The sequence below is a fragment of the Berghia stephanieae genome, chromosome 3, assembly GCF_034508935.2.
Source record: "Berghia stephanieae isolate SIO BIC M18660-M18661 chromosome 3, UCSD_Bste_1.3, whole genome shotgun sequence".
Classification (NCBI taxonomy): Eukaryota; Metazoa; Mollusca; class Gastropoda; order Nudibranchia; family Aeolidiidae; genus Berghia; species Berghia stephanieae.
Genome location: NC_088362.1, coordinates 83,714,732 through 83,729,590, shown reverse-complemented (window position 1 = coordinate 83,729,590; position 14,859 = coordinate 83,714,732). Strand labels below are relative to the sequence as shown.

At 34.7% G+C, this 14,859-nt stretch overlaps 1 protein-coding gene across 2 annotated transcripts in view; it reads right to left on the bottom strand.

Moving 5' to 3' along the window:
* Window positions 1-14,859, bottom strand: part of LOC144968639 (uncharacterized) — a 29,328-nt gene that overhangs the window by 8,509 nt on the left and 5,960 nt on the right. The window contains exons 2-3 of one of the 2 annotated variants that reach the window (XM_078907181.1): window positions 6,830-6,855; window positions 3,040-3,365 (exon numbers count right to left, since the gene is read on the bottom strand). In XM_078907181.1, coding sequence (XP_078763307.1) covers window positions 3,040-3,198 — 159 coding nt within the window. In that variant the 5' untranslated portion in view covers window positions 3,199-3,365; window positions 6,830-6,855. The remainder of the gene's footprint in view (window positions 1-3,039; window positions 3,366-6,829; window positions 6,856-14,859) is intronic. The other variant, XM_078907180.1, reaches the window with a different exon arrangement.

The following is a 14,859-nucleotide window of genomic DNA, read 5'->3' as shown; positions in this document are numbered from 1 at the left end:
TAAGAGCGAAATATGCTGTAGAAGTAGAAAATACGTATTATTGTCTTATGGAAGAACAAGAAGACACAAATAAAGAAACAGAAGAAACGTATAAGAGTATAATTGATAAACAATGGTCCTCTTCTAAAGGTGCAATAACAACTACAAACGAGAAAATGCTAAACAAAAAATCTAAAGAGGCAAAGAGAGAATGGATGACGAATGAGATTTTGAATCTTATGAGAGAACGGAAACATTCAAAGGGCACCCCTAGGTACAATGAACTGGACAAATCAGTAAAGAAAAAGTGTATCCAGGCTAAAGAAGAGTGGCTTGATGAAAAGTGCCACCGTATTGAGAAGCTATCACATGAGAGAAACCCTGGACCAATGTTTGCTGAAATCAAGAAATTCACATATAAAAACTCTCAATCTGGCGGTTGCATCAAAGATAAATCAGGTAGACTCCTCTTTGAGGTGGAAGAATTCGCCAATAGATGGAAAGAATACGTGGAGGAGCTATTCAATGCGGGCAGAGGTGACAACCATATACAGTCCTTTCTACGGGGGCCCACAATCCTAAGATCAGAAGTAGAGAAAGCCCTATACTGCATGAAAACAGGGAAGGCCAATGGAATAGATAAGGTGTCAACAGAAATGCTGCAAGCACTGGGTGAATTTGGTGTTGATGTGATAACAGACCTTATGAATGAAATATACGAGTCAACGAACATCCCAGAAGACCTTCGCACTTCTATCTTCATACTGCTACCCAAGAAAGCGGGTGAAATTGAGTGTTCGGACTACAGAACAATCAGTCTTATGTGCCATCTACTGAAACTCCTCCTGACAATAATCCTGAAAGAATCTCGTCAAAAGTAGATCGTGAGATTTCAGAACAGCAAACTGGATTCAAAAAGAACAGTGGCACCAGGAAGGCAATTTTCGACTTAAAAATCCTGTTAGAAAAATACTTAGAGGTCCAAAAAGACATATATGCCTGTTTTATCGACTACTCAAAGGCATTTGATTCTGTTACTGTTAGTCATCAGAAACTTATCCAGGACCTTGTGACAATAGGTGTGGAAGAGAATGATGTGGCTCTAATCGCTAATCTGTACTGGCAGCAAAAGGCTCAGATAAAAGTGCAGGCAGATACAACAGATGCAATTGAAATCAAGAAAGGAGTGCGCCAGGGATGTGTTATGTCTCCTTGTTTGTTTAATTTATACACAGAGTCTATTTTTTGGCAAGTAGAAACAGCACAAGGGTTGAAGGTTGGTGGCCACAACATCAACAATTTACGTTACGCTGACGATACTGTCCTGTTGGCGGAAAGTAAGGAAGACCTACAGAAGCTACTTTCAAAAGTGAACGAAGAGAGTAAAGAAAAGGGGCTGTTCATGAATGGGAAGAAGACAAAAACAATGGTGATAACAAAAAAGAAAGAGCCCATAGACATAGATATAGAAATAGAAGAGTGTCCAGTGGAACAAGTAAAGGAGTTCACGTACTTGGGGCAGTTGGTAACATCCGATGCAAAGTCTGACAAAGAGATCAGGAGACGAATAATGCTGGCCAAAAATCCGTTCATGAAACTAAAGCCAATCCTCACCAACACAAATATCTCCATCAGAACACGAATGAGATGCACCAAATGCTATGTGTGGTCCCTTTTCTTTTATGGTTGTGAAACGCGGACACTAACCGCACAGACAGAACAACGTATTGAAGCTTTTGAGATGTGGACGTACAGGAGAATGCTGAAAATACCCTGGACAGCAAGAAAAACAAACATCGAAGTCCTCGACCTAATGGGCCAAAAACAAAAAGAACTTCTTTTGACTGTGAAGCACAAAAAGCTGTCATATTTTGGACATATGCGAAGACATGAAAGTCTCGAAAAAAGGATAATGGAGGGAAGAATTGAAGGAAAGAGAGGCAGAGGAAGACAAAGGAAATCCTAGACAGATGGCATAAAGGAAGCTACAGGACGGCGCATGGCAGACTGTAACGAGGCTGCAATGGACAGTGAAGGATGGAAGGCCATGACACCCGACCTCAGGAAAGAGATGGAACCCGGGTAAGGTAAGGTAAGACTAGATCATGGTGCATTCGCTAATGGAATACACATTTCACAGTGAAAATAATCTTGTGTTGACCTGAACCGAGAACTGAGAGAAAAAAAACCCCGTTGACCTGATGGTGGTACCATTAACAGACCTGCCTCCTTTTACGAAAAATTCTTAGAATTACGAAACTTCGTCTCCAATTTCAGAACTTCATGAGCATCTGTAAGTCATTAAAACGTATTGAAAATGAAAATTTGATGCCAGACAACAGTGTTATTTATTCCCTGTTGATTAATCAAATTAACTATCGCGTCTACAATTTTTATCTACTAAAAACTACGAATTTTTAAATTTTCAAGCAGGTAGCACTCCCATTTATGGGGAAATAATATCTTTAGACACAGGGAAGGAAAACGATAATTCTCGTCATTGTAAAATTGTTATTCATTGGTCAGAACGGTATTATTTCGGGACGGCGTACACACACACACACACACACACACACACACACACACACACATACACATATATATATATATATATATATATATATATATATATATATATATATATATATATATATAAATGCACATGTCGTACAGAGGCCATTTATATTTATGGGCAAAAATAAAATAAAATATAATAAAATAGAACTTGGGTTATATTTATATGCTTTATTATTGTATTGATGAATTTTCTCACGGAAACAAAACTAAAATGTCACAGTTCTGAATGTATCTACTTTAAATCAACTTTTAGCTCCTGGGTCATCCCGACATAATACGGCTTTGAAGAGGTGAGTAACCAATGAAGATCTGAACAAGTTGTATGAAAGGTGCCAGAATTTGCCTGGCATGCACCTTTCATATACACTAGTTCAGATCTGTATCTTACACTGGTGCCTGCTCCTTAATTTCTTAATTTGAGTAACCATTACCACTTCAAAATGCTTTGACTTTGATGTCAACTTTTCCCTGAGACAAACTTACCTTATAGTGGCTGTTTTGCTGTAGCTCTCCATTGGTTGATGACATTGAACTGTTCAGGCTGTTCAAACGTCTCTCATCGCCGTTTTTATCAGTGTTATCATGATTGTCCAATTTCATCGACACAACATCAGGAACGATAATTTCACTTCCGTTTTGCATCACTTTTTAATAAATTGATCTTTTCGTTCCGTGATATGAATTAGAACATATCTAATTTAGATATTTACATCCCGTGGCAGAAATAAACTGTAACAAATCCGAATAAAAATCCATTTTGATAGACATTTCTTTTTTATATATCAGTCCAATGAGATTTGCTTCCTTCACTGAAAAATAAACATTGGAATCAAAGATTGAAGTAAATTTATTTTTACAAGTCTAATAATCAACTGTTGTGCATTTTTGCAGATGAAGATATAAAAAAGTGTGTTTGAAAGTTTGAAAACATGCCAAACAAAGCAGAAAGAAAAACACAAGGGGAAAAAATTCCAAAAATAAATTGTCTGCTTCAACTAAATTTTTTAGGATGATTAAAAAAAAAACACATTTTTTTCTGCTTTGTCTGGCACATTTTCATACATACGTTTTTAGATCTTCATCTTAAATAAAATATATTTTAAAAAAATATATAATTCCCTTTATTCATCCCATAGGGGAAATTTGTCTCTAGGGTCTATTCCAAGGGGAGACTGGGATAACCCAGGCGTCAGCCGCAGTGCAGCGCCGCAAATTGAGCTAGGGCGAAGTGATTTGCTCAAGGCGGGTGATCGAAACTCGCTACCTTTCGGGTACGAAGCAAAGACCATACCGCTGAGCCACACTGCCCCCTTGTAACAGTGCCTGCTACCTAATTAATTGTTGTAATGGAAAAATACTCTCAAACCAACACAAAATATTGTCCATTACAGCAGTGTTGTTAAAACAAGCCCATAATTGGATTCAGTAGTCTGATGTCACTTTTTATTCTTCATGCTGGCTAGAACTTTTCATATGCCTTGTGATCAGAATGTGTAAAAGTCAAAACATGATCAAATTAATTTTTTTTTCCTCTGGATATGCTTTTATGCTCGCCGGATAAATATTTCATACGGGCGTCTGCCATTGTTACGATAGTTTAGAGCCAGTGTTACTAAGTTACCATCGTCATTAGGAAGGAAGTGACGTTATGACTGTTGAAGAGTATTGCGTTAGGCTATAAAACCTGCTTATGTGTACACGTGGCTGATAACCGAAATTGTTATGGTCTTATAATCACGATGGAAATAATTTCAGACCAAGGCAAACTCTATTAAAGTCCAATTGAAAACTAAGCTGCTAGAAGCTGTGGACTGCAACGTGTATTGTACAAACAATGAAAATAGCAGCTTCAGAATAGAATAGAATATTTCAAACGGGACGTTCAGACTCTAAATCCTTATCAGGTTACTATAACAACCAAAATAAAACAAACAATTAAAACGGTGATAAGTCGCGTTTATTATTAACATTTTAATTACTTTTGTTTTTGTTAGCTGAAGAAGGTTTTTTAGTCCAAAGCGTTCCGTGTTAAATATTTGTCTTATTTCTTTAATTGTTATATGTATATCTTTTTTTCAGAATTTACTCCATAACAACAATATTAACACAAGTCTCTAATTGCCTTCATTTATCAGACATTCAAAAAATAAAATTTCAATATAATAGCATATTTTATGTCAACTTTGTCATGACACAAGATTTTTAAAATATCACACACTATTACACATCATTATGAGTGAATGAGAACAGTCTATCGTACTCTAAAAAACACATTTAAAAAAATTGGCCAGAAAACTCGTCCTTCAGATATCACTCGAGTAAAAAAACTCTCATACCTGGGACTTCAAAATCGCCTAAAAAAATTTAGGTTCGAGAGTTATTGACAAAATGAGGGTCATCTTAAATTATCGATATTTGACGGACAAGTTTATTTGGCCAAATTTCAAAAATGTTAACTATTTATCATCGCGACCTACGTAACATGTTGACTCGCGTTGCTTATGATAACATTATTGAGAGTAGTATTATATTTTAAAATTGCATGACATTTGTAATGGTAGAGGGCAGATTTATGTATGGTTGATTGAAATGGAGAAAAAGAAGAAATATCATGCAGGATGACATTTGTCCAGAGAAAATAAAAGAACAACAAAAACAACGACAACAAAAAAAAACAAAAAAACAAAAAAAAGAAAAGAAAGAGAAAAGAGTCAAAATTGCGATAATTTCCTAGAGTTTCTGCATCTTGTCAGAAATTTTCTAACATTGATACTACTTCTGTTTCTGTTACTGCTGCTAATGTTACAATAACAACAGCAACAACAACAGCTACTTCTACTACTACTACTACTACTACTACTACTACTACTACTACTACTACTACTACTACTACTACTACTACTACTACTACTACTACTACTGTTATTATTATTATTATTATTATTATTATTATTATTATTATTATTATTATTATTATTATTATCATTATTATTCTACTACCACTGCTACTACTACCACTGCTATACTACTATACTACTACTACTACTACTACTACTACTACTATACTACTACTACTACTACTACTACTACTACTACTACAACAACAACAACAACAACTACTACTACTACTACTACTACTACTACTACTACTACTACTACTACTACTACTACTACTACTATTACTACTACTACCACTACTACTATTATAGTTTTTTGTTTTGTTTTGTTTGTTTGTGTTTTTCTCCTTTGTTATTTTTTTTCTTTTTTGTTTTTTTGTTTTTTGATTTACAAAGGAAACGCCTCATATTTTTGCTTCTATACTATTGTAAAATCGGGTTTTCCCAAAAACGAAAGGGTTACGTATTTACTATAAAATAGACAACTCTGAATACATACTTCATAACCTCTAGTAAAGCTTGACATTTTCCAGGAATCGAGATATACCTTTATTAGTATAACTGGGGTAATCATCAATTCGATTCAACAATAAATTTATTGATCAAGCAGATCTCAACGAGCGTTTATTTATTTATTTATTTATTTATTTATTTATTATTTTGCGTGTATACTGAAGATTATATTATCTCTCTTTGAGTCAAGATAGTTGTGGTTTCAACAATAAATTTATTGATCAAGCAGATCTCAACGAGCGTTTATTTATTTATTTATTTATTTATATATTATTTTGCGTGTATACTGAAGATTATATTATCTCTCTTTGAGTCGAGATAGTTGTGGTGCTAAAGGTGTGTCAGCGCAATAAATTACTTCTTTTCTTTCTTATAATGGCTGCGCTCTAACGAGCACGATGTATTATTACAACAAAACACAGCGTTCGATAGAGAAAATTATGCTCACTGCGCTCTTGTATTTTACATCTAGTGATTCAACGATCAAAACATTGCTCTGTAATAGGTTTCAACAGTCGTGACGGCACTTCCCTCATAAGGACGCATAGTAACTAAGTAACTGGTTCTAAACTATAGGATCAATAGCGGACGCCCTTATGAAATACTTCTCCGACGAGCATAAAAGTGTATCCAGAGGAGGAAAGCATTATAAATCGGATCATGTTTTGACTTTTATACATTCTGATCACATGACATGTGAAAAAGTTCTAGCCAGTACGAAGAATAAAAAAGTACCAATTTTCTTTGGTCAGAACCAAGCTGCTTGTTGCTGGGCGAACGTGACATCAGACTATTGAATCCAAATTAGGCAGACAATTAAAATATGAAATAGTATAAAATTATGGCAGATACAGATTACATACATCAACAGTGTTCAGCATCTCTAGAGCTGAGGATGGAAAACAAAATAATTTTATTTTACTATTTGTTACGAGTACAGAGAATGGAAGGAAACATGGATAGGAAGGGATGGGGTTATTGTTTTGATGACATGGTTTTAAATGAAATACTCACCAGTTCTGATCTGCCCACCAGATCGATACTTTTGACACACAAAATTATGAGTGACCTTTAACGTTTATAGTTACTTAATGGGATAACTTGTCACCCAAATGACGGTCTAAAAATAGATAACAAATAAATAGCTGTGTAACGTCAAATTCATTCCTACCATAAATATCAAAATATAACTTGATAAAGGTTAAGTAAGAAATGTCAATCATTATCATCATTGGGAAACATTTAAGTCTTGTCTATTTATATGTATTTCATCGATCAATAAATACCTATTGATTCCTGTCTATAAATATTATTACAAAATTAGAACACAGAGTTGCGTGTTTACGTAATTATTTTCCTGAGATAATTGTCTCATGATCTCGTGTACGTGTAATTAAACCGTACAAATATTAGTACAACCCACCACTCACTTGGGCAAAACGATAAGAATTATAAGGTATAAATTTCGAAGAGTTGAAACAACAGCACCCCCCCCCCTCCCCCCAATAAAACAAAAACAAAAAGACAAAAAAAAAAAAAGAGGGAACCCCCCGCCAAAAAAAAAACAACAACAAAAGACAAAGAAAACAAGCAAACAAACAAAAAACGACACAAAAAAAACAACAGAAAACAAACGAACAAACAAAAAAACAGACCACCCTGTCGGACCTCAAATAAGTAATTCATTCTACTTCAATTTCTATCTAAACGTTGAATTCCACACGAAGCAACATGTTTACCCGACTAACACTTATTTGCAGGTCTGATAACCCAATTCATTATGGGCACATTTTTTGTAATAGAAATCTTTTCAAAAAATGACTCAAAATATTGTCCATTACAACAATGTTAAACTAGGTTCGGATGTCAGAACTGCATATATGTATACGTCGTGTTTACCCCAACATAATACCGTTTTGAGATGATTGGTTACTTATCTCCGCCATTTAACTAAACACATCTCTGTTAAGTCATAATCTACGTGGACAATGAGCCCGAGGTATTTTTGCCTTAACCAACCGATGGTTTTACAAGATGAAGGATTATATATATATATAACATATTATCATATATTTATTTATGATTGAGGGGCGTCACGTGGAGTGCTCGACAACTTCTTGACGTCATCTGACAAGACACAACAACATTCCTCAAAGACACCTCAAATCAACCTCCCTGATGACTCCAGGAACTCTGGACGAAACAATGTTGTAGGGGAATGTGTAAATAAACGAAATGAGAACAAATAATTATTTATTTTTAAATGTATTTATGTATTTATTTATATATTTATTTACCTATTTTTCTATTCACTGACGGAGAACCCGCAGTATTCGCGGAGATATAAAGGCTATTACGAACATGCAATCATCTATTTCTGGATCATGAAATCCACCACAGAGGAAAAAACAAAACAAAAATAAAATTAAAAAAAAAACAACAACAACAACAAAAACAAAACAATGAAATCCAAATGGAATCTCTTGACGCAGCAATATGATCTTGACTTTGTTGATGACCTTGCTCTTTTATCACACAATTTCAAACAAATGCAAGACAAAACGAATAGACTATAAGATTTCTCCTGCAGCACAGGACTGAATATCAATATCAAGAAAACTAAACTTATTGAAAACAAATAGCCTACTACTAATATCGAGTAACTAGTGATTGGTGGCAGTCCCATTAAGGAAGTTGAGGCCTTTACATATAATTGGTTGCATAGTAGATAAAAAGGGAGAGAGAGAGAGAGAGAGAGAGAGAGAGAGAGAGAGAGAGAGAGAGAGAGAGAGAGAGAGAGAGAGAGAGAGATGTTACAGCTTTTAAAGCAGTCTTTATCATGTTGAAAAAATTCTGGTCTTCGAGAGAAATACGTAGGAAAACAAAGATTAACATTTTCAACACTAATGTGAAATCGGTGTTGCTGCATGGATGGCTCAGAAACATGGCGCATGAATAAGAACACAATCCATGAAATACAGGCCTTCATCAACAACTGTATGGGAAAAATAGTACAAATTAAATGGCATGACAAAATTAGAAATGCAGATCTATGGGAAATGACAGGCCAAGAAGAAATAGAAGTAGAAATTAAGAGGCGGAGATGGAAATGGCCCGGCCACACCCTGAGAAGGGTTGCGACAAACATTACCAGGCTGGTTCTTACATGGAACCCGCAGGGAACGAGGAAGAGAAGGCGGCCTAGAAATAGCTGGAGAAGGGCATTAATGGAGGACCTAAACACTGAGATAAGCTGAGAAGATGGCACAGAGCCGGACAAGGTGGAAGGGATTCCTTGATGGTCTATGCTGCAGCCGGAGTGAGGGACCTAAGTAAGTACTCTATCGTAGACATTAACATGGATTGTCACGAATCTTTTGAACCATCAACTTTGATCGACCGGTAGGACGGCCAGATTTCGACACCCAAGGCCAAGGTCAAATTAAGGACTGATCATTACGCTCTGGCAGATTTTCATCATTTGAAGCAACGGGTGATAAAATTACCTTTAGTTTTAAAAATGTTTGCAAGTCACTCGTATATCAATCTAACTATGTAAACAATCGTTTTTTTGACTTTGAGATTTGCCAGTAATTCTGTGCTCGTTAACAAAAAATTAACATTGGCTGTAAAGAACAATGCTAACCCCCAACCCTTCAAAACAATAGATTTATTCATTTATATATATATATATATATATATATTATTATAATTTATTTATTTATATATATATATATATATATAATTTTTGCTATTGTTTTATTTTATTTTATTTCTTTTTGGAAGGGTATGGGGAGTTTTTTTGTTTTGTTTTTTTTTTCTTTTTTTTAATACTATTATTATTTTATTTTTTTTGTCTTAATGTCTGGGATTTTTTTCTCCTTCTTCTGTGACAATGCTATTTTACAATTAAAACAATAAAAGCAAAACAAAATAACAACAACAAGAAAGACACATTATAATATTTTGGCAGAAAAATTACGTCTACTTCATTAATTTGATATAGGGGAAATGGAGGGGGGGGGGGTGGCGTAAAAATCTATGGATTTATGAGTTTTCTGGCCAAAATAATTTTTAAAAAAAAAGTTGTTTTGTCATCGCACAGGAGAACTGGCATTTGAAGAGCCGTAATCAATTAAACGTTTGTTTACATTTTTGATAGGGAACATACTTTTGGGGTTTGTTATCACTGCTGTCTTGAGAATCTTGTTTGGGTAGAGGATTTTTGTGTAGTTGGGGGAGGGGGAGGGGAGGGGGAGGGGTCATGATAACATTGATTAGCACACCTTCAATCTATTGAGGTCGTCGTTAGGTTTATCAATACACTTGCCTAGTAGTCACATATACAAATCTCTAAATCCTTTTTAAATACAGAGTGATTTGATAAAATGTGAACACTTCATGTGTACCACAATGCATAGAATGGAAGTGTGCACAATTTAGGTTTGACTAAGTTGAGGGTGGTTCAATAAAATGTGAACACTCCATTTGTACCAGGGCGTTCAATTGAAGTGTGCACATTTTAGATTTGACTTGTATATTCATGGTGTCGTATAATAATGACGTAGGCCTATAGGAGCCTATAATTATAATATACATGCTCACATTTTATCGAATCACCCTGCATTACTAAGTAAACATATAATGCTAACAACAACATTTAAAAATCTCAACCCTTTATAAACATTTATTGCAATGTGTGCAATGTCGCAATTTTAAAATGAAATCATCAAAGCTAAATTTAGGGTTAGACACGTACTGGAATGAGCTGAAACTGAAATCGTTTTATCAAATTATTGTACACATATAAATTGAATAAATAAAGTGTGACCCATTACCTCGAGACGGTGCTATGTTGGCGTGAACCAGACGCTAATAAAACTGGTGCCAAATACAAAATGACCAGAAATGTGAAATAATTTGAGCTTTTGTCACTTAAAGAATCCCATTCTCCTCTACCAATCATAGAAAAGTAAATCCAAATCTCATATCATTGACTAAAAGTAAATTTTTCGAATCAAAACTACTCGACATAATACCGTTTTCAGTTGGAAGGTTACAAATGTCAGCGTTTATAAAGAGCAATATCCACTAAACGTGCTCAAAACGCGTTTCAAGGGTTCCCTCGCGAACAGCAATACTTGGCATGTATGACGAGACATGACGCCAGTTCGGCGACATTACAATTTTTCAGACAGAGACAAAATGCTGTTCACGATCAGGTACTCATTTTACACTTGAGTACGGTGAGAGAATGTGAGTAAAGAGCCCTTGCCTAGGACACAACTATGCGCCACTCAGAACGGGTTTGGAATCCCTTCGATCCGAAGGCGAGTGCCACAAGACCACATAGCCGCACAATAATATACGATTCTTTCATTTCTTTTATTTATTAAACGAGTTATTTTTATCGAGCTTGCGAGTATGTGTTACTGCACGATATAAATATAACGAGTTTAATAAATACTAAGTAATATATATATTAGATATTTCATGACCAATTGTATAGTAGTAGTATTCCTATTCACTGTAATTTGTATCTTTCTCCATCTGCTTGAATGATAAATTGACCCAAAAATAAAAACGTTGGATTTGTATTTATGCGCACCAAAAGATTATTTTTAATTGCCAATCAGCTGTCTGCTGCATCTTATTTCAAACCAATATAATGGGCGAAAATATTCTGCAATCGTTGAATAAAATATTTATTCAAAGCGTTCAAAGCATTAATCAACGATTGTGTGTTGACTAAGAAATGATAAGGTTTTCCAATGGGAGGAGTGGAATAATATACAATTCTTACACTCTTGCTTTTTGGAATTCCGCTGATCCCAACCGCTGCACGAGCTTGCGAGAACAAAGTTCGATTTGCAAAACGCAAGCGTTTAAGAAATAATTTATTCTACCCCTCAATCGATTCCTTTTATTCATCTTTGAATAAAAGTCATATTCAAAAACATTTAAATGATCTTTCTTTATAAAGAATCTGATTTTAGTGACATTTAAAGATTTATAATCTGACGTCACAAATTATTATTGTAAACATGATATCATTACGCGTTACTATTTAGGGAGAGGAGTGGAATAAAACCGGTTTGAGATGGCTGGTTACAAATAGTGGACATGCACCAAAAGCAGCCTTCGTACATTTAGTTATTGATTATCGTATTATCCCTCATAATGGTACAATATCGACTCAATGTGCATTCAACCGTACAAGAAATCAATTTATATCCCATTCTATCCGTATCGATCCGGAAGCTTGTCTGTGGTATTAACGAGCTGCGAGACAAGACAACTCTTTTCACAGACAAAACAATAACAAACATATTTTGTATACGAAGTGAAGAGGTATGGTCTATCTCAATTTATCAAATTAATATTTAAATTGTCCCTATTGGTTCTTGGTTGTAATTTTTTTTTTTACATTTCTGTGCATTTGCATATATATAATGTATACATTGTCGCCATAGATTCTCAACTTTGTGTTTATACATGCCACGTCTGTACACGAATTTCCATCTTTTTTGGATGAATAAAGTATATTATTATTATTATTATTATTATTATTATTATTATTATTATTATTATTATTATTATTATTATTGTTATTATTATTATTATTATTATTATTATTATTATTATTATTATTATTATTATTATTATTATTATTATTATTATTATTATTATTATTATTATCATTATTGAATAAAATCTTAGCATTCTATATATTATACTAAACGATGTACACACAACAGCAGGTCTGATTTGATTATCAAACGGAATTAGTAAGGGAATGAAAAACAATGTTGTAATGGACAATATTTTGTGTTGGTTTGAGATCATTAAAAAAAATCAACCAACCCTAGAATATCAGTAGATTGGTTCCCAACTCATCCTACTGCTAAAATGCTGGGTGAATTTGGTCCCAAAAAGAATATCACTTTTTGTCTTTCTTATTTTAAACAACTGTGTCTTTTGTCTTTGTCTCCAATAAAACATATCGACTTAATCCGTTTTTTTTTAAATTGAAGGGGTTTGTTCTAACCGTACCCAAGCCCAGTTTATTTTAAAATCGGGACAACAATTACAGCTTCTGCATCCTTTTCGGGCACAGACGAAATATCAATTGATTCATGAAATTGACTTTCATCACTGACATCATCACTGTCGTCAGTCCATTCTATTAGCGGCCAAACTGTACAAGGACACGATAGGAAAATAACCCCATCAATTTTGACTTTCTTCAGGGGGGTCCCGATAGCTCAATTGGTAGAGCACTCGCTTCGAATGCAAAGGGACAGTCGATATTTTTTTCTGACCCCCCCCCCCCCAACCCAGCAGTGAATGGGTAGATGGGTGTTAGATTTGACGGAGAGTACTTTGCGATAGATTAGCGTCCTATCCAAAGCATAGCAAGCAATTGCTATTGTCCGTTTCACGCAATAGAAACCGGGATAAACTCTGGCTCCATGGGCCGAATGGCTCTGAAGGACTAATAGAAATTTAACTTTCTACATCACTGACATCATCACTGTTGTCAGTCGCTTCTAAAAACGGCCAAACCAGACCTAGGGCGTGGTATAGAAATGACCCCATCAATTTATCTTTTTTGACCACTGGTCTCTTCACTGTCGTCAGTCGCTCCCAGAAGCGGCCAAACTGCGCATGGGTACGGTATAGAACCGATCCCTTCAATGATGACTATACATTCAAGTGAAAGCATTCAAACCACCCCAGCATTATATCTTTTTTCTAGGTTACATTTATCACTGACACCAATCCATATTTGATGTGAATGCTTTTTAAAGATAAATAAATGTATCTGTTTACACTTTTTATATACGTTATCATTGATTTGAAATGATAAATATTCATGACATGGAATCATGACTATCAATATGAATACGTTAATTAAATAGAGAATTACTACAAGAAGTAAACGTACATATGTATTGTTATTAAGGTTATTACAAACATCCATAATATGTTTTGTTTAGGGGCTTCGATGGTTCAGTTGGGAGAGCACTCACATCACACTCAAATTTAATTGTTTGTTGTGATCCACATTTGATGCGTTGATGCTATTTGGTGCTTGATCATAACTATCTTTAGAACAGGCAAAGCAGCCTCATCGTTGGTGAGTATTTATCACAATATTCTGACACATTTATGAAGGAATTGCATCGCGGTACTCAACGATATTTTGCAATTTTTCAAATGCCGGTGTAAAAAAGTTTGTGTGATGCTCTGGATTTTGGGGGATGATTGCTTTGGGTGATTGATAAGAAGTTATGGTGGAGATGTACTTTATTATTGGGTTCAAAAATTGTCATAAAACTTGAGCATTTATATCACGCAATATCCACTAAACGGGCTCAAGGCGCTTTACACGATGTCATTAGCCACCAGTAATCCGTTAAATGCAGAACGAGACATGATAATTGAAATAATTTTTTTTTCCCGACAGACAAAACTTGTTAACGGACAGGTACTCATTTTAGACCAGAGTACGGTGAGAGAATGTAAGAAGAGCTTTTTTCCAATGACTCAACTTTGCGCCGCTCAGACTTGAACTATCGATCCGAAAGCGAGTGTCATACCAGAAGCCCTCAGAGTCGTATCATCATTCTTTTCTTCTTCTTCTTCTTCTTCTTCTTCTTCTTCTTCTTCTTTTCTTCTTCTCTTCTTTCATCTTCTTCTTCTTCTTCTTCTTCTTATTTTTTTTCTTATTTTCTTCTTCTTCTTCTTTTTTTTTTTTTATTATTATTATTATTATTATTATTATTATCATTATTATTATCATTATTATCATTATTATCGTCGTCGCCGTCGCTGTCTTCATCTTCTTCTTCATCATCATCATCATCATCATCATCATCATCATCATCAT